This window comes from Phocoena phocoena, chromosome 19 (assembly GCF_963924675.1).
Source record: "Phocoena phocoena chromosome 19, mPhoPho1.1, whole genome shotgun sequence".
NCBI classification, from domain to species: domain Eukaryota; kingdom Metazoa; phylum Chordata; class Mammalia; order Artiodactyla; family Phocoenidae; genus Phocoena; species Phocoena phocoena.
Window position 1 is genome coordinate 16,706,893 of NC_089237.1, and position 25,383 is coordinate 16,732,275.

Here is a 25,383-nt window from a genome sequence, read left to right on the forward strand (position 1 = left end):
TGTTTACAAAAGCCTCAAATTCTAACAACGAGAAAATAAAGTTTAAGGCCCCCGGTACACTCACTCCTTAATCCATTTCAGTGTTTCCAGTTGTTCACAGTTCATTCTTCTTAGCAAGGGTGTATTGCCCTTGCTCAGCGTTGAATGATATGGAAATAATTGGCCTTTCTTTACTGCATAACTGACTTTACTTTTGTTAGCAGGTTAAAATCAGCCCTTCCATTTCACTGCAGTATTATATTGGTGGCATTTTTATTTAAGGGAGGGAAAAAAAAGCTTTCTTCCACATGAACTTTTGTTGCAAATCAGTTTATTGGGGCCAATCAATGGGCAGGACCTATGAAAGGGTGTGGATTATCTGGTTAGTCCTTTGTGTGGCAAAAGGCTTAGATACTGCTTAGTACTTGGCTCATTCTTCATCATGTAAAGAAGTGGTTTTTCTGAAGGATCAACACCTGACTGAGCCCTGCCTTTTTCATGGTAATGTTTTCACCTGAGTTGCTTCTTATGGTACTAAGAATTAGTTAACTAATACTTATTTAACCTTGGAACAATGTTTATCATAATCCGATTGGCAGATAGTCGTTTTATTTAGGCCTTTTCTTTATTGCATCAGGACTAGAAAATCTCAGTGAAGAGTATGCTGGGAACAATTTTTTCCAAGTAAGTTGTCGCTCAGCTTTTTTTCTTTCCATCAAGGGGCATGTTTTGGCATTATAGACTCAGACTAGTAGCCACTAGTAGTTGGATTTCTCTTTCTGGGTTAAGCTCTACTTTTATTTTTAAAGCTGGCCTTCTCATTTCATGCTGCTGGCAACTTTTTCTCCAAAATGTTCTCCAGTGTGATTTATGATATTAATATATTCAGAGCTGGTTTTTCATGGTAAAGCGTCCTCATGAGTATTACCACTAATTAATATACAGAATGACCCAGCACAATTTAATTATTTGGTAATGTTTTTCGGTGTTTTCTTAAAGATGATGCTAACAAGTCAAGGCCTGAACTTCCCTGGGTCATGACCTCTCTGCAGTGTTTGCAGTCTTGTTAAACAAGAAGAAGAGCAGAACATAAATTAACATCTCCATTATAAGTTGCTCTACATTTCCCAGTCTTAACACTCTGAAGAGCATAGTCACTGGTAACATAAGACAAAGTTTCACTAGGAAAATGGCAATTCCAGCCTTCGGGAATGGGTAAGAAGCCATTCTTCTAGGGCCAGTGTTGTCCTCTGTAAGAGAGGGGCAAGATGAGGGGGTTTGAATTATGGACTCTGGAACATTAAAAACCTAAGGAAAAAAGCAAAGTAACAGTTATCTTTAATTGTAATGAAGATATACCAGCCTGTGTGGCTTTTGGCATCTATGAGCCTTCAAGGATATGTTCCTAAGTTTACAAAGAGAATTTAAAAATAGTTGAAGAATAGTTCGAGTGTAAATGCACCACTTTTCTGTTACATAGTAGAAGCTTATATGTCTTTATGTGTTCGTAATTACCCCAGCACCCCAGTTTTTGTTTTTGTTATTTTGCCTTTGGATTTATCTGTTTCTGTTCCTTCTGGCTTGGATGTCCTTCCCCTTCGTCTCCTAATCACCCCACTCACTCCTTAAGACTCAGTTCAGATATTGTCTCCTCCAGAGAAAAAGAAAATGTGTCTCTGCCACACATTTCTTCCCTCTACCATGACATCCTATGTGCAATACCTCTACCTTTCCATATTGTATTATAATGATCTGTTTTGTATCTGTCTCTCTGTATATACGAGGTCTGTTCCGTATTCATCCAGGAGCTTGGTAAAGGTCTGTTGACAATGTGTTTGATTTTTAGCTAGTTGGTTTCTTGAATAATAACAATGATTACCCTTTAAGTGTATACTTCAGAGGTATACTTCTCTCTCACAGTCTTTGCACAGGCATTTGGTATGCCAATTACTAATTATACCAGAAAGCCTCAACCTTGTTTCTTTGGTAGGCCTTTGTTTATGTTGGTGCATCATCTATTCTTGGCACAACAGATGGACAAAAGCAATCAGCAAGACTGAGGAAGGCTAGCACACCTTATTAGCAATAGTGGTTTAATATTTACAAAACCCCAGTTGAAATTGTTTTGGCATCTGATCTTCAATTTCTTAAAATCTTTTCCTACATTTAATTTAATTTTCACATAATTTAAAATTTTTCTCATTTATTTTAATGCCCTGAGTTTCTAAGATCTGTGAAAGGTTTAATTGTATTAAAGGCTTATCTGTGGAATGAGTGTGTATCATAAATCTAGTGACATAGTTTAAAATCCATTCCTCTTCCATTTTCTGAGTAAACATTTTTAAAACGTGTTTTTCTTCGTGAAAAAAGGCAGTATACAATTTTGGATTCTGGATCTGGTTTCCATTCCTGGCTCCATCATTTATTAGTTATTAGACCTTGAACAAATTAGCTAAATCTATAAGACTCAGTAGCTTCATCAGTAAAATAGAGATAATGCTCATACTTAATTCTTAGGATCATAATGGACACTGAATGAGAGATTGATCTAAAGAGGCGCCATACTGCAAATAGGAGTAAATGGAAGTCTCCATATTGAGTGGTGAGGTGCCCAGACTCCTTCCCCCATCGACTCCCATGTAGTATGTTGGGAACTAGTCTCTATAACCCTCAGGAAGGAGACTGGAAGATTCTCCGGGGAAAATGTACACATCCTGACCTTTGGGGGACGCCCAGTAATCAGCCAAGTCTTATCATCCTATCATGAAGCTCTCAGACTCAGAGCTTCCAGTCACTAGTTTAACTCTTAAGTGTGAATAGTAATCCAACAATCACCAGACACTTGAAGAAAACCACCAATGAACAAATAAGAAAAAAAAAAAAAAAAAGGAAAGAAAAGAAAAAGGAACTCAGAGGAGACAAAGCAGAGAAAAGAAGAAAACATTTTTTAAAATGTGTAGTATTCACAGAGATCTAAAATAAGGTAGTATCCATGAAATATAATAGGATGTAATTTTTTTAAAAAAGAAACATTCAATAAACAAGAAAGAGTGACTTATCTCAAGGTTCATAACTTATAGAACATACGGATAAAGAAAAGATTCTTTTAAAATTGTATTTATTTTTAAAAGTTAGAAACAATGAGTCAGGAAATCAGAATGGCATCAGTCTTCTAGTCAGCAACACTGAAAATTAAAAGACAATAGAACAATGCCTTGAAAATTCTGTGGGGAAAATTGTTTCTAACCTTGTTCTCTATACCTAGCCAAACTATCAAGTATAAAGTGTACAGTATTAAGGGTGGAATAAAGGCATTTCCAGGTCTTAAAATTTTTACCTCCCATACACCCTTTCTCAGGAAGCTTTTGAAGTATATGTACCATGGAAAGAGAGAATAAATGAAAAAACAAAGGAAGGTGAGGAGACAGGGGATCTAACAGAGGAGAGAAGAAAGTTCTAGGGCTATAGCTGTGCAGCAGCCCTAGAGAACAGTCAGTTCAGATTGAACTTTGAGAACAGAGGACTCCAGGAGGGGAATGTCTTTGAGAAAAAACAGCCAAAACTTTAAAATTCCCTAACATGTTTGAACATATTGGTATGATATCCATGGCTGTATTTGTTTGGGATGAACTTGTGGTAAGTATTTGATAAACTAAGCAAAGGGGTGGGGGGGGATGGCAATTATTAACTCTAATAAAAGCAAAATGTTGCCCAAGAAAGGAAATTTAATAGTACACTACATGGCTTAGCTGTAAATCATATTTATATAATCATAATAAATACTGAATATAGATTTAACTAAAGACTGTGAAATAATTGGAAGGATGAGAAAAAGGACATATTGGGGCGGGGGGCTGTGCAAAATTAATATTAACTCTCCCTCTTCCATAATAGGAATTCAGGAAATAATATTTAAAGCTGAAAAGAAAAATCAAAATAATAGTGTACCATTGTTATTTAAAGATAAGGAAGTAAATACAAGAAGAAAAACTAAGAGAGTAGAAAATGGTTGCTTCTGGAGAGAGGGAATCAGGAATGGTGGCCTAGGCCTGCTATAGTTTTTAAACATTCCTTGTATATTTTGGGGTTAAAAATTAAAAAGAAATTAAAGATATTAAGTGAGACAATTATGTAAAGCACTTAGCACCATGCCTTTCACAGTTAACTGCTGCATAAATGTAAGCTATTATTATTATCCTACCTCTCCTAAAAACGGTAATAAAGCCTTGCTAAGTGGGTGGCATGGGGTTTCCATTCATTCATTTCATTTTTTTCCCAACCATACATATATTGATACTATGTTGGCTGTGAAAAATGAATTACAAACATATACTCAGGTATCTTGCTATTTGGTTTGTGTATCTTCCTGATGTACTGATCCGTGATGTTATTGATATGGATAAGAGGAAGAGCAGTTGCCTCTTTCTGAACCACGTGCTGAAGAAAGTGTTGCTCTTTCTGAATCATGTTGTTCATACATTTTTTAAAGATTTTCAAGGGACTTCCTTGGCGGTCTAGTGGTTAAGACTCTGTGCTTCCACTGCAGGCAGGAACTAAGATCCCACATGCCACGCAGCACGGCCCAAAAAAAAAAAGGATTTTCAAGAGGACAATTCTGAATTTTTTTCCTTCTCTTTTGCCTAATCATTTGCATTTCTGCGATTAAATAAATGGATATTGTTCAGGCTTACTCTAGTTTCCTATTCAGTCCTTTCACATGTGTTTTAACACATTTTCTCCCTATGATCAGGGCCGCAAGCTTCTTATCATTGGGACCACAAGCCGCAAAGATGTCCTTCAGGAGATGGAAATGCTTAACGCCTTCAGCACCACCATCCATGTGCCCAGCATTGCCACAGGAGAGCAGCTGCTAGAGGCTTTGGAGGTGAGAATGAGCCAGTGGAGTGCACACCGTTCAAAGAAAGGAATTGAGGCTGGATTAATGCTAAGGGTGCCCCAGACATCGCACCTGGTGTTTAGTTTCTGTGTTAACCTAGAACACGGAACCTGGGATACACCTGCAGTCATTTTCAGGAATTAGAGGAAGAAGAGATAAATATAAGTGAGAGTGAAGTAATTCCTCATTCCTTGGTGGAAGCAGCATACAAACTGCCAGAAGTGAATTACTTTGTGCCCAGCGTGACTAATGCATATAGATTACATGGGCCAGAAACTTGGAATGGGGCAAGGGAGGAGAGTCATCAATAAATAGAAAATTCAGTTATTCATAGTTGCTTTCAGCCCATTTACTTGCATTTAATAAATTGGAGTAATGGTTAAAGCCTTAGAAACTTGAAAAAAGCTATAGAAGTAAAAGCAACCCCTTTATTAACAAGTTCATAATGTGGAAGTATTTTTTTGAGGATGACATAGTCTTTAATTTTAAAAAATATATATCCTTTATTAAACTTTTGATTAGTATCAATGTGCACAAATGACTTGATGAGGTGTTAGAAAATATTATCTAGTGACTTGTTCAGCAGTGAGAGTCAGGAAGGCTTCTTTCTGGTTTTTTTTTTTTTGCGGTACGCGGGCCTCTCACTGTCGCAGCCTCTCCCGTCGCGGAGCACAGGCTCCAGATGCGCAGGCTCAGCAGCCATGGCTCACGGGCCCAGCTGCTCTGCGGCATGTGGGATCTTCTCAGACCGGGGCACGAACCCGTGTCCCCTGCATCGGCAGGCGGACTCTCAACCACCGCGCCACCAGGGAAGCCCAGGAAGGCTTCTTAAAATCCTCACGACCCATACAATTGGGGCATACTCCCAACAAAATAGAAACTATATGATAAATGTTTCCAGCTTACCTGTTTGAGCAGTTTTTGTGCTGGGGTTGAGTAAGAGAATTAAATTTAGTCTGCTTTGACACATAACAGATTATTCCTAGAAAGGAATGTTAAAAATTTTAACTGATATTTATTATGGATTGGAGCTATTTTTCCCCCAGCAAATATATCTCTAAATTATAATCAAGGTCCGTAAGAAAACAGAGCTTAGGATACCAGTTTTCATTTTCATGATTGCAGCTAATGGATTTCAGGCAAGTCAGGTTAGATTTTAAAATATGAGAGAATTCTGTCAGCTTGAACCAGTTAGGTACTTCTTATCACTGTTCTTTTAAGGGTAAATGTGGGAATTAACTAATGTTGTTGATGCACTTATAGAAGTGCTTTTGTTTTTTTTGTAGCTGTTGGGCAACTTCAGGGATAAAGAACGCACCACAATTGCACAGCAAGTCAAAGGGAAGAAGGTGTGGATAGGAATCAAGAAGTTACTAATGTTGATCGAGATGTCCCTACAGGTAAGATGCTTCCTTCTCCGTATGGTTCAGACATAGAAGCTTCACGATATATCCCAAGAGTTTTTATCATTCCCTCTCACTGAGGTTTTAAATTATAATTCTTTTATATTATTTCCAGAATCAGGTTGGTGTTAGTAGCCTGCTTCTGAGATCAAACAATAACTTACTGGTACTTTTCTTTCCTACTTCTTAAAATTCAAAAATAGAAGAAAAGAATATAGAGTTACTTTAAGTTTTAATTTAGGGAGTCACTAGGTCTTCGAACTAGAGAGGACTTAAAAGAACAATTGTTCTGCTGCCCCCTCACTTTAGAGGTGAGGGTCCTGAGTGTCCCACCGGTTTGTCAATGAGTTATGCAGGGTCACAGCCAGTTATCTACAGGGGTCGGGGGGTGGGATGGCGTTGTCCATCAGAGGTCAGGAAGCGACGCACAGACACTAAAAGGGACCTGGGAGACAGTTTCAAGGAACAAGGTAATTGAGTGTACAGATTAGACTTAAGCTGTGTATATTCTCCCCTGGCAGGGCTCCTAGAAATTTTATGCAAACTACTGTAGGGTTGAAGCGTCCAGGATCACATAGAAAACTAAGCCCCTGGCTACTGCCTGGGCAAAAACAGATGAAACCTCTTTGGGACTTTCTCACGTCTACAGGCAACTTCCCTTTCTTCTTTTTGTAACTCCACCCCTCCGTGTGCACATCCTGTGTCTTTTTGTCCTTATCTGACATACTAGTTAGATAATAAATCACTTCTAAGCTTTGTGAGTTCAGGGACCTTGGCTCTCACTCCCTACTAAATCCACAGCCCCTGGAACAGAACTGGACACATAGTTGGGCACTCAGTAAACTTCCGTTGGATGAATCTCTCCCAGGTCTTAGGTGGACAGGCTGGCTGCATTCTGAGAGTCATGTATTATGCTCAGTCCTGCTCTTCCAGCAGTGTGAGCTGTGGGTGGATGAGGTGAAATTTAAGTTTCACTTACTTCTGAAATAGCCTCTTGGACCAATAACAAATTGGAATCACGAAGCAAATGCTTTTTAATCTTTGCTGGTAAATTTCTTTTTTTATATATAAATTTATTTATTTTATTTTTATTTAATTTTGGCTGCATTGGGTCTTCATTGCTGTGCGCAGGCTTTCTCTAGTTGTGGTGAGCAGGGGCTACTCTTTGTTGTGGCGCGTGGGCTTCTCATTGCGGTGGCTTCTCTTGCTGTGGAACACGGGCTCTAGGCACATGGGCTTCAGTAGCTGTGGCACACGGGCTCAGTAGTTGTGGCTTGTGGGCTCTAGAGCACAGGCTTAGTATTTGTGGCACACGGGCTTAGTTGCTCCATGGCATGTGGGATCTTCCTGGAGCAGGGCTCGAACCCGTGTCCCCTGCGTTGGCAGGCGGATTCTTAACCACTGCGCCACCAGGGAAGTCCGGTAAATTTATTTTAAAATAAAATTGTAGGGCTTCCCTGGTGGCGCAGCGGTTGAGAGTCTGCCTGCCGATGCAGGAGACACAGGTTCGTGCCCCAGTCTGGGAGGATCCCACATGCTGCGGAGCGGCTGGGCCCGAGGGCCGTGGCTGCTGGGCCTGCGCGTCCGGAGCCTGTGCTCTGCAACGGGAGAGGCCCGCGTACCGCAAAAAAAAAATAAATAAAATTGTAGCTTTCAGAAACCTAAAGTTTAATTTACTGAACTTTCAGCTGGACTATTTTAAAGCCAATTTATTTATTTTTCATTTTGAGCAGTAAATTAAAGTTACAGACAAATCACTTTGCTTAGGATTATTCTTGGTAAAGGTGCATATACATTGGCTCTTTCCTTGGAAAAGATAAATTTGTCAGATAGTCAGCTCTAGTCTTCAATTTTTAAGTTTCAGCACAATTTTTTTTCAATAATTGCATAGAAGAAACTATGTGGGTTTTTCTCCCCAATCCCTACCCCTTCCTCTTCCTTTGATGCCCACCGGTCAGTGATCAAGTTAATGCTTCCTCTGTATGTGGGGTGGAAAGTGAGAGTGGGGCACTCAGGCCTAATCTTCGGCGACTGACACTTCATAGGCCTCTGAGTTTGAACCCCTTCACATCAAATGGATTTGGTGTAGCTGAGTGAATTCTCTTTAGATCTGCCTTAGAGAGACCGAGCCTAAGTGAGGAGGCATGTAGTTTAGCAGAATGTAAGTCATGTTACCTCTCTGTTCACTATACACAATTCTGTTAAAACTTGCACAGTGCTGAGGATCTGCTCTGACTGGATGTCACCTGAGGGAATAAAGTCATTTATCTAGATTACTTTTTTCCTCCCTTTCTCTTGACTTTTAATTCCATAGCTACAGGCAAGTCAGTAAGTCCTTGCTCACACATATTAAATATATTTAATGGGCAAAGACCTGCAAGTACTGACTACAGCGGAACTCCAGCCAGTTCCATTTTTTTTTTAAAGAACTTGACAATTGACTCATATGTAATTCTATTCCCAAAGAGGAAAAATGTTTCTCTTGTTAAATATTCACACTTTTTCTTAGTCCTTTGTAGTCTGACCTCTTAACTTTGATACATTTGAAACTTCTGTTCAGATGTTTTTCTGGGATAGAAGAGAAGGAATCTTAAAAAAAAAAAAAAATAGTGGTTGGAGGGGGGAATCCAATTGCACATTTACCCACAGCTGCACTGAGCATTTGAAAGCTATTCCTGGAGGGCAGGGAGTTCCCTCTTGGGAAACAGACTCCTTGCCCTGGAACATTTTTTAAAAAGTTAGGTGTGTTTCTTACAATAAAAATTTATTGTGTTTCTTACAATAAAAATTAATCCTAAGGAATTACATTTTTATAAATTTGTTTATATTTGGCTGCATTGGGTTTTCGTTGCTGCGCGCAGGGTTTTCTCTAGTTGTGGCGAGTGGGGGCTACTCTTCGTTGCAGTGCGTGGGCTTTTCATTGTGCTGGCTTCTCTTGTTGTGGAGCACGGGCTCTAGGCGCACAGGCTTCAGTAGTTGTGGCATGCGGGCTCGGTAGTTGTGGCACGTGGGCTCTAGAGCAGAGGCTCAGTATTTGTGGCGCACAGGCTTCGTTGCTCCACAGCATGTGGGATCTTCCCGGACCAGGGCTCGAACCCATGTCCCCTGCATTGGCCAGGCGGATTCTTAACCACGGCGCCACCAGGGAAGCCCCATTAAAGATGTTTCTAATGATCATTTTTTAGATTACTTCACATCTCTGGTGGACCAATGAGAATATAATTAAACAAATTAGTAGAAATATGAATATGAAATGAAAATGAGTAGGGATAATTAATAATAACCTGAGCCAGAACTAACTCCCCCATCTTTTTTTTAGACTCACAATGTGGTTCTCAGTCACAAGAGACCCGGATTATCCAGAGAGCGTGTCAGAGGAATCAGCCCCACTGTTCTTTTTTTTTAGTTTCAGCACAATTTTTTTCATTAATTGCAAAGAAGAAACTATGCAAGAGAGACCAAGGCTAAGAAAAGCTCAAGTGTCCATTATATAGAGTTAATAAGCTATTTTCTAGTTGCTTAATCAACACCAATTGGTTTCTTCAGTTTTGGTCTTACTTTGATGCCTTCGATGAACCCTGTGAATTGGATGCCGTGTGCACCCCCATGAGTGGGCAGCCCCGGTCTCACACTTGGTGCCTCTCAGTGCTGCCTCCTCACCCGGTGCTAGCTAAGGGAGCGCTCAACTGAGGTGCCTGTGGATGACCAGCTGGGTCATTCGCAACCTCGTGCATGGCGATTCTCTGTGCTGGGAAATCCCATTCACTTCCCTTGAGTGACACAGTCTGCTTTGCTGTGCATCAGAATACCGGTCAAGGAGCAGGTAACACAGTTCTGTGACCCAGCAAAGCGCTAAGGAAGTATAAACCCGATCATTTTCTTGGCATGAAGTAAGTGCATCATTATTAGAAGGCACCACTAACCTGTTGTCTTTATTTCTTCTGATGTGTTTAGATGGATCCTGAATACCGTGTGAGAAAATTCTTGGCCCTCTTGAGAGAAGAAGGAGCGTAAGTACATGCGACACTTAAGACCGCCAGCCAGACTTCCCACTCTTAAACCCACGTGCCTATTCTAAGAGCTGCTGTACAGTGCGTGTGAATTTGAATTCTCAGCCTCTCTTGGACAACTTTGTTTCCATTTATTAGAATTCTTGGCTGTGTTGTAGGTCTAGGAGACCAAGCAAGGAAATGGGTTGTACTTTTGGTTTGCTCTCCCTGTCCTGCTTTGCAAAACTTCCTTGTCACAAGGCAGGAAAAAGCTCAGTGGTACATATTTATTGGAACCTGCTTTTAAATTGCATGGAGCATAACCATTTGCTTCTGTGAAATGCTTATCTAATAGCAAATACATAGTGAAAAATGTAGAAAAGCCACTAAGAAGCTTTTAGTGTGGTTTTGTGATGAACGGCTTTTTGCAGACCGTCATCTGTTTTTTGTGTTTTGGATATGTCTTTTTCAGTAGCCCCCTCGACTTTGAAAATGAACTATTTTCAGATACAAAGTGACCAAGGAAAGGGACCAAGGTGAAGGTGGCCTGGGATCTTCACTCGACTTACTCAAGATACTGGACGAAGTGAAATGTTCCCTACCTTCAACACGTGCTCGCTCTGCATGAGTAGTGCAGTGAGACTCGCTTCCTTGTGCTTATTGAGATACCCAGTTTTGCGGAAGGTATAAATTTGCTTTAGAATATGCTGTGCTCACCTTTCCGTGCAAGCCGATTCCTTCTTGCTCAGTCTTTAAACGTGGGACACATACCGTGCTTGTGAACACTACACATTCTAAGCTCCCTACCACCACCGTCAGCCCAAAACTCTCAATAAACGCAACGATGTTGCAAAACAGCAGTTCACGGAGTAGAAGGAAGACTTTCTACATGTAAACCAGGAGCAGTGAATAGAGGTATGGGTTCAAAGGGATTATTTTGTAACTTCCTTGTGCTAACACTAAAGGTAATTGGATATACGGTTAAAGGTTCTCCCGGAAGCCTGGTTATCTTTGCCTAAAGAAACAGGGCTTTGAATTTCTAAGATGCTGTTCTCAGTCATTTTCAGAGATGTTTCCAAGTTGCAGTCAGGAGATCTTTCTTAACAGAAAGTCAGATTATTACCATGTTGGCTGTGACACCCCCTTAATATAAGTAATTTGCTCTGTGGCAAGAGATATGCTAATCATTACCATTTGGTAGATGTTGTTAACAGCTTGTGAGAGATGTGTATGGGAAAAGCACACACCCCTAAACAGAAAGGCATCATGAAAGTAACTTAAAACCCTCTCAGCACTCATTAGTGTCCAACTCTAAATGGGTCAATCCCTTAGTTTAGTATTAAAGGCTTATCTAGTATCACCACTTTTCCTTTTTCCTTAGCTTAATGACTTACTTAGAATGTATCCTTCCTTTAAATTATCTGTACTACCTAGCATAAATAAAACACTATTTTCCAGAAAAAATAAACCACTTTCTAGTCCTCTCCCCTCAGTCTTTTAATATCCATTCCAATACACTGAAGACATTTCCTTTCCCCACTGCGCACTTCTTCCAAAGAGAAGGAGAACGGTGGTGTAAGCCGAGTTTGAAGAAATTTAATCAGGTCGTCATGTTTGGTGAGGAGACTTGTGGAACATGCCACTCTCTGTCCGTTGCTGCCTAAACTTCTAGGACAAGCAATCAGGAGCCGCCTGAAGGTACCTACCACCACCTGTAAGGCTTGTCACGCATCAGGTACTTGGGTGTAGCTATGTCATCTGTCCCCATGGTAGAAGGTAAATTATCTCCAGATCTTGCTCTCTCTATATTTTCAGTAGACTTGTATGTCACAACTACTTTCTTTTGGGTTTTCATCCCTAGCTTATTTTGTGGCTGTTTTGTTGTGTTTTTTTTAGGTGGATTGTATTGTGAAATTCTGTGATTGCTGGTGGCCAATATCCTGGAGTCCCTTATCTGTTTTAGATCTTGCCTCTTTTTTCTCTTCCCGTGAAAGCAGCACACATTGTATTAACTTATGTGTCTTGTTAAATAAGGTTAATGTCTTTGTGTTTTGTCCAAAACTATATTGAAAAAATATAAATATTGTTTAATGCAAATGAAGGAATGCAATAAAGAGTACATATACTTGAAAACATTCTGTAGACCAATATCTTGTACAAAACAATATACATAACTGATATGAGTGTATGAAGAAAGGGATCAGAAAAGCCCCTCCTTGTTTTAACTAGTGTAAGGAGATGGATGATTTTTATTTTAAAATCTCTGATTTTAATCATTCAGAAAATATAGTTAATTTAAAGGAAATACACAGACCTACTAGAGAATGGACTTGAGGACACGGGGAGGGGGAAGGGTAAGCTGGGACGAAGTGAGAGAGTGGCATGGACATATATACACTACCAAATGTAAAATAGATAGCTAGTGGGAAGTAGCCGCATAGCACAGGGAGATCAGCTCGGTGCTTTGTGACCACCTAGAAGGGTGGGATAGGGAGGGTGGGAGGGAGGGAGACGCAAGAGGGAGGAGATATGGGAACATACGTATATGTATAACTGACTCACTTTGTTATAAAGCAGAAACTAACACACCATTGCAAAGCAATTATACTCCAATAAAGATGTAAAAATAAATAAATAAAGGAAATACAGATTGATAGCATATTTTATAAAGTTAGTGCACAATAAGAATCTTTATACCTCTTTTACATATTTCCCTTTACTAAAAAACTGAAGTGTACCAACGCCATAAGCGGGTTAGTAATAAACCGGAAGGGAAAATTGTTTCTCAAGTAGAATTACTCCTTCCTATGATACGTACAAGCCAAGGGACTCAAACACTCTCAGTGAGATTTCTTCACATGGTTCGTTTTGGTATCCTTCATCCATTTTGCATGTTTCTGAGCTATCAGATCTTTTAGCCTAAACCCTGATCCTTAGAGGTGGCTCGGGTTAGGAGTAAAAGCCACCCAGAAAATCAGCAAGGCTTGTGGGGAGAGGTCAACCTCAGGGCTCCTCCAACAGCAGGGTCAGCTCCCCAGGAGCTGTCCACACCCTCCTGGGAGGAGGACCCTGAGGTCACCTGGTCCCTGCGTAGCCTTGAGAATGTCTTAAAGCCATCCCGGAACTCTTCAAAGCCGATGCTGGGCAGAGAGCGTTCGCGATTACAGCACGGCCTGGTGATAAAGCAAAGGAGACTCCACCATCTGCTGCCTTAGCTTGCTTCTTCTATGGATGAACTGTTAACAGGCTACTTTTTATCAGAAGATGTAATTAAAACCTCAGAAAAGGAGGTTCTTTTATCCTTTCTAAAGTTGTACAACTTCCCTGAAACACCTTTTTTTTTTTTAATGTAACACAGAAAACCTGGATAATGACAGTCAAACCTGAAATTTGTTTTACTTTAAGGCTTTTTCATATCCTAAAAACTACAGTGAACAGCCTCCCTAAGTTTCAGCAACAAGTCTTGAAGTAGATTTAAGTGTGTATAATAATCAAATCCTGGTAAACAGACTTGCTGAAGCACTGAGTCAGCTATAAACAACCGACCCAGCCCAAACACAGAAGGTAAAAGCAAGATTTCATCTTCCTTGCCTGGCAACTTGATCCATAAGCCTCTTCAAAGAAGTGACTGGGAAAGGTGTGTACGAGAGTTCAAAAAAGCATGTAGATTTCAGAAGTTATTGCAAAATGATCCAAAGTTTCTCTTCGGCTGGCAAGCAGTGCCGAGACTGGGTCTTGGAGCTGGGCCCACGGAGGGCGTGTGCTGTGTGGACACCGTGACATTAAGATGCAGGAGATGGCACCTGCGATCGGCAAGAATCCCAAGGAGCGGAGACAGTTTGCAAGGGGGATTCAGGTTTGAAATTTTCCCAGCGTACAGTCTCCACACAGCTGACTCTGTCACTCCATTTTGGGAGTGTAAGATTAATGGTAAGATCATTTTTTGCCTCCTAGAAAGTCCTCTGTTGAGCTAGGAGAAATGATGACACTATAGCAGCCATAATTTTGCTGAAATAGCTTCACTTGTGTGTGCGTGTAGGTGAGTCACACACATTAGCACACATCCACATCCCCAGGGCCGGTGTGGACACACCGTTGGCTCGTTGGACACCACCATCTGACGCACCCAGAATAAGCTCACCATCATCGTTCCCCTAGCCTTGCTTCTTCCTTCTGCCTTTATTTGTACCTCATCCCCTCATCCTTGAACTCTCTCACACACTTCCCTTCCCTTCTTTCTTCATAAAATAATACTGCTTTGAAAGATAATAATGATTCCCGTTATATTATCTTTTCTTTCTTTTGGATTTTTTTTGGGGGGGGCGGATCTTCCTCTTGTTTTTAGATGTTTAATAGTATTCATGCTTATGGAGAAACTAAATGTTCAAGCACTGCTATAAACTGTATTCTCTTAAATCATCATAGAATATAATTAAATCATAGAAAGGATTACCAATGGCCTTGGTGAGTGTGACCAGGGGCCATTTAAATATTTGGCGATTTCATAGGTTAAAAAAAAAGTGCCCAAAATACTGGGGTAGATGAGTATTAGCTTCATGTAAAAGTGAAATACAAAGATGAGCAGCTCCATGAGACGGGGAGATCTGTATCCTTTCCACGTCCGATTCATTGCACAGCCGAAACCACCATTTTTGTGATTTGAGCTTTTCAGGTACTAAATAAAGACATGTCACGGGCAAAAGAAAGTTCATGAACTTCTAGTAGCCATCCCTAATCTAAGGTTAGAGCACAGGCAGCCCATCTCCACCGCACAAGGCAGACCCCTCTATTTTTCTGTTGTTTTTTCTGTGAAGTGAGATGAATTTACTTACTCCTACTAAAGGTAAATCAGGAGAAAGAAAAAGGAAGAGAAAACATTTTTGCTGTGCCAAGTAAACCGAAGGTGACATTTTATGGGTAGGTCTGAAGACCAAAGGATTGTCTGTGGTCATAAGACTGAGTTACAGCATCTCATTTGATGAAAAGGCGTTACCTATTTGCTTCAGGTGAGTCCTTTAAGAGCCTCAGTCCAAGGAGAGAATGGCCTTCCCAAGAGCATGCCCACTAGTGGGTCTGTTCTGCCCAAACAGATCTAAACCCTCGAACGACACCTGTTCCAGAGCCCAGGGCACACCGTTTCTTCTTTCCCGCCAACCTACCCTTTCCGAAGCTTAGCTCTCAAGTGGAACTAGCAGGGGAGAGCCATGTCCACTCAAGTTTCATTTTCAGTAAAGCAAATCCTATTTTCCCAATAAATGGAGTTGAAAACATGGGTTAGAAAGGGATTAAGTCGGTGGCCAACCCCATGGTCTGTGGGCCTCGAGCCGTATCTCAGTGTTTGTGACATTAATTTGTGCATTGGAAGTGCTGGGGTGTATGAGGTGAATTACTGCTCCAATTGCTGACTTCTAAAACTGGAAATTCTTTGTTAGAAGCTGATTTAGAACAAAGTAAGCCTGCAAGAAAGTCCTTTAGTAGATCAGACTTACTGTCCACGACATCTCAGATGATCTTGCTTAGAAAACAAAGGAAATTACCTTAATTTGGGCCACTATTTTCAGAGTGAAAGTGTAGGCAACCACATTCAGAGTCTCATTTCTTGACCTCCTAAGCATTAATCTGGAAACTCCACACATTGTACAATGTATCCGTTTTAAGTTTGTTTACCTTCTCTTTAATGACTTAACAGAAAAAAACTGCATGATGAAATATATTTTCTCCAAATATATATATATTTATATAATATATAATCTTAGTTAACTCAAAGGTATATACATTGTATAATAAATAATATTTATAAAAAGAGACTTTTTGAATATAAAATCAAAAAGATCAACAACTTCTACAACTTTTTACAAAACTTTGGATACAGCAGGTTGGTAGGAAATTTCTGTTGGATACTATTACCTGACTATGGCGAGAATAATTACAATGCACTCGATGTACTATTATTAAATAATTACTTGTCAGCTACTTGAATACGCCCCAGAAACATGACTTTATCACTTTTAATATAGAATACATAGATATGAAAAGACTGTTTTGAAAATTTGTATCCATTCTGCTGAAAGAATTCTCACATAAAGCAAGCATTATCTGGTTGACATGATTTAACTTCAGTCTGAGATGGGGAGGGGCATTTCAGACTCTCTAGAGGGGATGGGATGTGTATCTTTTTAGCAGGGCTCACTGCCAGCAGATTCAAGAGTGCAGGCACGGCTTCTAGACAATCGTCTTGGCGAACCTGCCTGAGCACATAGGAAGATGGCTTGACCCGGTACCTTAGGTCAGTGTTAGGCAAAGAGAGAAGGGGGAAGAGGAAGAAGTCACTGTGTTCTGTACTGTGCCCCTGCTGCATCTCTTCTTTCTGACTCTTAAGGCAGAGCCGTTGCACTGACTCGTACCATCAGACCCGTTTGCCTCCACTGTGCTCGCTTCCTCTAGGACACTCCAGAGGACCCGTGTGGATCGAGGAGAACTCAGCTGTGAGACGCTTTCCCCAAGGGAGCAAGTGACGGCTTGCCCCACTTTGAACACCTAATGCTGATCCTTGGTGTCTGCACGGATTGATGCTGTCAGCATACAGGTGAGGCCGGAAGACCTGTGTGAAGGGACTCTGCATTTCTGTTTCCTCACGCAGGCCAACGAAAGACAAGGATGCAGGACGATGTGTCCTTATAGGAGAGGAAACGAAGGAATCATCGGTATCCTCCCCATCTACTAGCCACAACATTGGAACTTCAGGAATATATTGCTACTCTCCCTCTGACCCTTTGTCTAATTTATACTAAGGTGACCTACAGTCCAACTGCTCAACCTGGAGTTTGTTTTTATGGAGAATCTGCAGGTGAGCAGGGCTGGGAGGGACAGAATGGCCCCTTTAAAGATACCACTTTCTTCAGGAAGCCATTGGAGCTAGAGGAGGCTTGCCCCACACACATAACCTATTTACAACGTTCACTACAGAAGAAAAAAAAAAAAAAAAGCACTGCGTTAATGGTGGAAACTGCAGAATGGTAGAAAAAGATTTTTGAGATCTGACTGCAGTTCCCAAGAGCCTCTCGTGCAGAACAGGGTTACAGAGAAAATGGGACTGAGAAGAACATACTGCTGCTCTTCAAACAGCTTTACCAGGCCGCCTGGAACTCCCGGTTCTTCAAACTCAAAACCTGACTCTAACGATTGCCTTGGGCCTCCCTACCACTTGATCCCAGCTAAACCTATGGCTTTTATCAGAATGTGAAAGTCTATCAGATTTGAATGGGAGTAGACAGAGAAAAGGAGACTGCAGGGCTTTGTCCTACTTCCTAACTCTCACCTCGCAGGCATCTTGGAATGTCACCAGAAGAAGCAGCTGGGAAACAGAATCTTGCCCACGTTGATGTCTTTACCACCAGGCAGAGCGCTCACATGAGCCCAGCCTGTTCTGTTGGAGTAGAAGTGGTTTTCTGTGGGGGTTTATTTTTTTCCATTTTTATTTTCTTTAACATGTGCAAAGATAAGCCTCGGGTCTGTTCCTGTCAGACCCTAGAGAACTAAAAAGAAAGCCCCTTCTTTAAAAACCACACACCATCCAGAGTAGGGTGAGAAACTTAAGATGAGAGAGAAGGGAGGGAGGCCTCCCAGGCAGCGGGCGGGTTGGATCCAGGTAATTTACCACACGTGCATCTGGCAACAGTCCGGATTCCTTGCTGTCTGATGCTGAGGGCTGAGCCCGGCTCTGGGTCCCGCTTCCCATAGGACTTCGGTGAATCTGCCCAGCCACACACTTCACCCGTTCCCAGTGCCCTTTGGAAAGTAAAGAGGAAGAATTAGGAACATGATTATTTTCCCAGAGAGACCACCCACAGGGTGCAAAGCTCAGAGGCTGCTGATCAGGTGTCTCAGCATTTCTCTTGAACTTGGAGGTAACAGGAGACTCCAGTGGCTGTTCCATGCTCCCTCCGCTACCTGGGGTCTACCACTGAGGAAGGGCGTGTGAGCTACAGAACAGTAGAGCTTCAGCGTCTACACGCTGGGATCCACATCCTACCTCCCCACCCTCTAGCTGGGGCTTGGGCAACAGGAAGCCCAGTAGCAGGTAACTAGAATGACATAGGAACCTGTCTTACATAGAGACTGGGAGAAACCTTGCAGATCTAGGGCCCAATTCCCAACTTCATAGACTTCTGTACACTGTGTTTCTGTATCAAGCTCTCCAAACAGAAGGCAGTCTATTACATTATGAATAATTCCTTCTCATAGGAGCACCGATGTGTACATTTTCTTCATTTGTATTTGTATTTACATGTCACAAAGGATTTAAGCCCAAAGGACTCTGACGGGTGTTCCCAATCAACCCCCAACTCCTTGGCCAGCAGACTTTTACATGGAGAGAAACAGACTCAGCAAGATTAAAAGGACACGTCCAAAGTCTCACAGCAAGACAGTGACAGACCCAGGACTTGGGGTCAGCCAGGCCACCTGACTCTCACGCAGAGCCCTTTCCAGCTTACTGTGCTCACAGAATCTGAATAACAAGGAATAAGCCTGGAACTCGTAAGGTAGGAAATCAGTGGTTAGCCTAAGACACTGGACAAAATCTACAAGCAATGGAAAGAGGTTTCCCCACAAGGAAAGCCCAGGACTCTGGCCTTCCTGTGGCATAAAGCATCTTGACTGGGGCTCCTCCCCGAGAGTGTGGAGGGTACACGTCCTGCTCTGGGGCGCCCTTCTCTCTCCCACCTGCCCTGGAGACAGTGCAGCCAAGAGAGAGGCTGCAGGCTCTGGGCCCTGAAGTCCCTGCCAGCCTGCCTCGAAAGTTCTCATCTTGCCTGCAGAGTGTCGGTGTGGATGAAAGGACAGGAAAGGTAACTGGTCTCAGCCTGTGGCTCCAGACCAGCAGAAGGCCTGGGGGAAAGTCGCCCTTGGAGGTCAGCTCCACTCAGCCTTGGAATCTTTTGCTGCTTCCTTGGACCCTGTGCCAGGGCTGTTTGTATGGATGACCTCTAGTCCACAGGTGAGGGAACTGGGGCTCGGAGGCAAAACAACTTGCCCCAAATCACTCACCAAACTGAGTGTTTGTCAGAAAGGCACCACATTGGGGGACAAGGACTCCAGAGTATCCATATATGAGGGCCCGGGGGGCCACCATCGACCTGGGTGTGGCACGTTGAAACCACATCCACGTAGTACTTTCCTAAGGCTGGGGGCAATGCCATTCTGTCTCAGAAACGGGAAACAGAAGGCTGATGGAGAGTGTTGACTCTTCTTACCATCAGTATCAGATCGCAGGCGGGGGATTTTTATGGACACTGAGGGCAAACCCAGCATCCCCTTCCCACTTGGCAGATGGCTTCTCTCGGCTGCTCACTGAGGGGAGGGGAGGGGAGGGGAGGGGAGGGGAAGGGAGGTGCTGGAACAGAGCTGTGACACCCTGGAGCCCCGTAGAGCCACTGCCGGGGCCTGGGCTGCTGCCGCTGTGGCCTCTGCAGGACCCACATATGGGGCCTTTCTGGAGGCAGAGCCCCTGGGCTCAGTGTCCTTATCTGTGCAATGGGCAGGCTAGACAAACGGCCCTCTGTGCCCCCTCCAGGGCTAGTGTTCTGAAATTCCGATTTCCCCCCAGCCTCCTCTCAGAATGGCCAGAGAGCCGTGTCCTGCTTGACAGCGGGGACACTGTTGCCTCTGGCCAGAGTGGACATCAGAGGAAGGAAGCACTGCAGGTTTCAAACATTCCTTCCACCTGACAAGCCACAGGGAGCCTGGGCGTTCTCTCTTATTCACTGACTTCTCTTCCATCGTTTTGAAAAGCAGTAGATGAAAGTGCCCAAGTGATGACACCGTTTCCTTGCACGATGACTGCCCTCACGTCCTGGCTCTCATGGCATTTATCACTTTCTATTAGCACCCTATTCAGACGAGCATTCACATCTGCTGGCTTGCTTGAACCGCAGGAAAATTCTGCTAGGCCCACATCATCACCACTGCTGTACAGATGAGGAAACTGGACTTCCAGCTGGGAAGTGGTGGAGGTAGAACCGCCTCTGTCCTCTTTCCACTCCCCACACTGCTTTTATTCAGACACCAAGAAAAGTGGTGCCTCCTGCTTGTCTTCCCAGACTCTGCCCCTGCCAGGACGGAACTTGAGCTACACAGAGGGGCTTCCCAGACTGGCTGAGCCACCCCTCCAGCAGAGCTCTCCCCAGCACGTGAGGTCCCTCCATGCAGCACAGAAGTCCGACCCCTCCCCCAGTCCCGCCCTGTGTGGGACCGCATCGCCCAGTGGGGTGCCCTCGCTGACACAGCCCCAGGCAGCGATGACCCAGGCAGGGGGGTCCTTCACAACAGTTCAAGCACTGTCTCCAGTGTCCTTCACTTTGTTCCTCACAGCACCTCTGGGGAGGATGACAGATGAGGAGATGGTCTTGTTTGGGTCACAAGGTGGGCGAGTGGTGGAAGCTGGACCAGGGCTCGGACCCCTGTAGATTAGGCCCCTTCTCAGGGCAGAGAAAGGGGAGAAACCCTCCCCCTTGGGCCTTAGAGACCCTCCAAGACCAGGACCACCACACGCCAATCTTGACCTGTCCTGGGGACCTATGGACCCGAGGGCTGGGCAAGAGTGTCTCCCACGCAGGCCACCTCTGGGAAGCGTGGGAGCCTAATCCACCAGCCTTTGATCCCTTGATTACTCACCACCATCACTCTGAGCTTGACTCCTTCCTCCTCCCCATCACCGTCCACCCAAGCTTCAGATCTGCCGAGATATGGGCTTATACACCGCTTCCTCCCGCCCACCTCCTTGAGGGTGGTAGGAGTTAACGCTTGCACAAAAACCTGCCCTCTAAGTTCAAGGTGGATGCAAAACGACTCTGCCTCAGGGGTACAAGAGACTTCTTGGCCTGCTATTTCAAGTATTTTAACCCCCTCACTTTACAGTAAGAAACCTGAGGCCCAAAGAAGTGAAAGAACAGGAAGTTAGGAGCACAGTCAAGACCAGAAGTCGGGCGTCCCAGCCTCCAGCCCCACAGTCCCTCCTCTGGCTCCACAGATGTTCAATAATGATAGCTAGTGGCTGTGTGAAAAATTGACCTGGCTCCTAATTTACTTACTAACTTGTACACAAATTTAATCAATTGCAGCCTCCTGTGTACACACTTGGTTATTATCTGTGCTTTGTGTAATCCACCAAGACACTGCCCAAGGACCGTTCCCACTGAAGCTTGGGAAATCCTGGCTTCCTACCTTGGCTTTGGAAATGTGTCCTGGACCGCCCAGAAACAGAACAGGGTTGCCAAGAAGAGGAGACAGCCAAACCCAGGGCCCTGCACCAAGGCACCCCAGCCTCCCCACCGGGCCACCCTACCTGGCTCCCTACTTGCAGGTGTGCACATCGTAGATGCGGATACACTCCTGGCAGCTCACGTAGCAGCACCAGTGGAAGATGCAGTGGCATTTCTCCTTCCGCTTCTCCGTCCTTGTGTTGTGGCCACGGCCGCAGCAGAGCAGGTCGCAGCCATCGATGCCGTGGGAGGTGACATTGCAAGTCCGGTCCCTGGTGCCGAAGGAGCCCGTCTCGGGGTTGGGCTCGCAAAAGTTGGGGGAGTTCTCGTAGTAGACCAGGTCCCTCTCAGTGGGCGGCTTGAAGAGCGCGTACTTGGCGCGGAGGGTCTCCACCCAGCCACGGGACTCCCGGTGCTTCTCCACCACCATCTCCGAGGCGCTGTCGTACTTGTCCTTGAGGAAGTCCCCGATGGCACGGAAGTCGGGCTGGGCCCACCAGCAGGTCTTCACCTCACAGCTGCCCGACAGCCCGTGGCACTTGCACTTGAGGTGCATGTGGTCCAGGATGGTCTAGAAAGGGTACGAGTAGCAGCTGGTCCCCAGACTGACCCCACCTGGGAGCACACCCAGGCCCTCCCACTCTGACCCACCCACCCCCATCGCTGAAGCCTTCTCTCTTCCTACACTATGCCAGGGTGAGAACTGACTGGGGACTGAGGCTCAGACCTAAAGAATGATGACCTTGTTTCCCTCCCCTTCACACCCCAAGCACTGGCAGAAATCACATCCACTTCTCAAAGCCCTAGGAAAGGATTGTTATTCCCGTGTAACAGATAGGGAAACTGGCTGGGAGCTTAAGTGACTAGCCCTAGGTCAAGCAACCATAAGAAAGGATGGAGGCTGAATTCAAAGCCAGGTCCATGGGTCTCACAGCCCTACACAGGCAGCTGAGGTGCACCGGATGGGCTGGCTGGTACCTGCGCTCGCGGGCTGCCGCATCCCCAGGGTGGGGTGGGGGTGGGGACCCGGAGCAGTCCGAGGAGAAAGGAGGGGGAAAGAGGAGAGCAGGGAGCCAGGAATGCACAAGGGCCACAGGGAGGGGCAGGGACAGGTCCGGAAAAGAGGTCTTGCGCAGGGCTGGGGTGAGGGCGGCCAGGGCTCACCGTGCGGCCAGCCTCGTTGTTGTGCTTGTTCATGGCCGAGCGCGCGTCCGGCCTGTTCTCACGTGCGTCCGCGAACTCCCGGGACACAAGCACCCCGAAGTCGGCGTCTTCGCTGCAGCCTCCCCACTTCCAGCCTTCCCCGGGCGGTCCTTTATGATGCGAGTCGCAGCCACAGATGGTGGAGGTGCCCTCAGCACAGGAGCGTGTGACGGCGAAGGCCACGCCGGCTGAGGCGATGGCGTGCACGAAGGCCGATTCGCGGGTGGCTGTGGGGAAGGCATTGGGAGGCGCTGCTCAGGCCGGGCCCTGGGACGCGGCTGCCCTGCCCTGACCTCCCCAGCTGCGAAAAGGGGCTCTGCAGCCCCAAGGAAGAAGAAGTGCCTTTTCCTCTTTGGTTGGCCTAGCCCCTAGTGGGTGTCCCCAGTTTACAGATGAACTGAGGCCCAGAGCTGCTAACTGATTAACCCAGGGCTTTAAGAGCTGGCAGAGTGGAGCCTGTTAGAAACAGGGGTGCAAAGACAACTCTGGCAGGTGGGTACAACTTCCCTCTGCCACCAGAGTTCCTGACCAGGAGTGCAGTGGTCAGCATGTCAGCTTCCCCCTTCCATTCTCCTGTCCTCCACCCAGACAAAGCCAAGGTTTTGGACTGAGAAGGCCAAGCCCCTCCCGGGAGGATGGAGGGACACAGGGCACTTCCCTGCTTCTGCCCCAGGGTCCAGCAAAGAGAAAGAAGAGATTCTCGGGGTGCCCCCCACCCCACCGACATCATTATAATGATAACTACCTTTGAGTGCTGGGTTTGCACCAGATTCTGCCCTTCGTGTGCTTTACCCCATTTAATCCTCTCACCCCTGTGAGGCAGAAAGTCTTATTACAGGCCCATTTAGCAGATACAGACATTGACAACTAGGGAGGCAAAGACCTGAAACACCTGCAGTCCAACCATCTCTCTCCTTACTGGTGAGGAACCCAGAGCAGGGAGGTGACCTGCCCAAGGCCAGGCAGGTTGCAAAACGCCGGGCTGCTGGCCTGGATGCCTCCTTTCCTGGGCTGTGGCTCTGGTTCTGAGCTCTGAGGGCAGCTCGGCGGACGAGGGAGCCTGGTAACCCCTCGTAGCCACTGCCATCTCTTCAGAGGCCCCGGGGCCCTCGTGGGCCACCTGCAGAGGAGGGTGCGTCCCCCTTCCCGAGCAGGCCGGCGGGGAGTGGGAGCGGTCCCCGCCTGGGCAGTGGACCCGCGCAGCCAGCGCCGACTGCGACACGGCGCGGCCGAGGCCTGAGGCGCTGCGCCCCGGCTCCGACCCCGGCCCCGGCTGCCCACCCCTCAGCGACCCGGGGGCCGGGGGCGCCGAGGGCGAGCGCCGCGCTTCCGGCCGGCCCGCGGCCTCTCGCGGCGGCGGCGGCGCCCGGGCCCCGGGCCGCGCTCGGTTCCCAGCCCCGGGGACGCGGGGGCGGCGGGGGCGGGGCGGGGATTAGCCTGGGAGCGGCGCTGACAGCCCTGCTGTGCTGGTCCCCGTCCGGCGGGGCCCGCTGGGCCGCTCAATCCGCCTTTGTTCGCGCGGTGTCACACCGCATTACCCGCATAATGCGGCCGCCGGGCCCGGGCCGCCGGGCCGGCCGCCACCGCGTAGCAACGGGCGGCTCCCGCGGCCGGGCCGCGCCCCCGGCCCCGGCGCCGGCCCGCGAAATCCCCATTGAAGCGGCGCCCCCCGCCCCCGCGCCGCGCCGAATGGCCAGAGGGCGTGTGAATGGCTCGGCGGCCGCAGCGGGCGCGGGGATGGGCCGCGCGGTGGGGGGCGGCTCTCGGGCCCCTTTTCAAGACGCTTAAGCCCCTCCGGGCCGCCCGCCCCGCCCGGGGACCGCGATCCCCCGCCGCCCGCACCCCGCCGTCGCAGCCTCGCGCCTTCCGGCCGCTGACCCCTGCGCCCCCCGCGCCCGGGTGCAGCCCCGCCCCGGCCTCCGCTCCGGGCGGGCCAGCCCCGGGGAGTCGGTCCCCGGCGTCCGCGGAAGATGCGCGCCCCGGAGCAGACCGCCTCCCTGCCACCCTGGGTCTCAAAGCCGTGGGCAGAGGTCTACCCTGGCGGCCCACACGGCAGGGGTGCGGGACTCGCCAGAAGCGGGGCCCGAGCGTGGAGCCTAGAGCTGCGTTCGAGCCCGTTCCCGCCGGGCTCTGGGCGCTGGGGCGTGCGTGCATGCGGGGGCCTTCCTCCCGGAGACCGCAGAGCTTCCCTCAGACTCCCAGTGTCTCTGACACCTTCCCTCCCTCCCCCCACACAAAACTGCCCTCTTGCAATTTCGAGATGTAGGCAAGCCCTAGAACCTACAACGGTGATTTAAAACGTTAAACACAGACGTGAAGGGATAATAAGCTCAGAGACCCGGTTTTCGCAGGCTAACGTCCCGCGCGGGGAAGAGCAATCAGAAGGTGAGTCTTGCTTTGGGGAGCGCGTCTAGACGCCAGGCTGTTTGATTAAGCACTGCCTGGCCCGAGGTGGGGCACCGGAAGGCGAGGAGACTGACACGCCGGCAAGATCAGGTTTGAAATGCAAACCACCGCCACTTGGCCCCAATCGGAGGCCAAACCTTTTATGTAAACAAGGAATAATTAGCTTTGGTAATAGAAGCGTAAGCAGAATCATCATCCATTGATTCGCTAATTGCCCTTCTGTCCCATGACAATAGCCTGTAGGT

The 25,383-nt window shown here is 46.5% G+C and overlaps 2 protein-coding genes across 4 annotated transcripts in view; one reads left to right on the forward strand and one right to left on the reverse strand.

The window, feature by feature from the left end:
* Positions 1-12,403, forward strand: part of NSF (N-ethylmaleimide sensitive factor, vesicle fusing ATPase) — a 158,373-nt gene extending 145,970 nt beyond the window's left edge. For 2 of the 3 annotated variants that reach the window (XM_065897815.1, XM_065897814.1), the window contains exons 18-21: positions 4,730-4,864; positions 6,163-6,276; positions 10,234-10,289; positions 10,741-10,786. In XM_065897815.1, the coding sequence (XP_065753887.1) occupies positions 4,730-4,864; positions 6,163-6,276; positions 10,234-10,289; positions 10,741-10,786 (351 nt within the window). Of the gene's footprint in view, positions 1-4,729; positions 4,865-6,162; positions 6,277-10,233; positions 10,290-10,740 lie in introns of all 3 variants that reach the window. The other variant, XM_065897813.1, reaches the window with a different exon arrangement.
* A 9,217-nt stretch (positions 12,404-21,620) lies between these two features.
* The window catches only part of WNT3 (Wnt family member 3), a 43,038-nt gene continuing 39,275 nt past the window's right edge, over positions 21,621-25,383 (reverse strand). The window contains exons 3-4 of the mRNA XM_065897559.1: positions 22,694-22,959; positions 21,621-22,100 (exon numbers count right to left, since the gene is read on the reverse strand). Coding sequence (XP_065753631.1) covers positions 21,621-22,100; positions 22,694-22,959 — 746 coding nt within the window. The remainder of the gene's footprint in view (positions 22,101-22,693; positions 22,960-25,383) is intronic.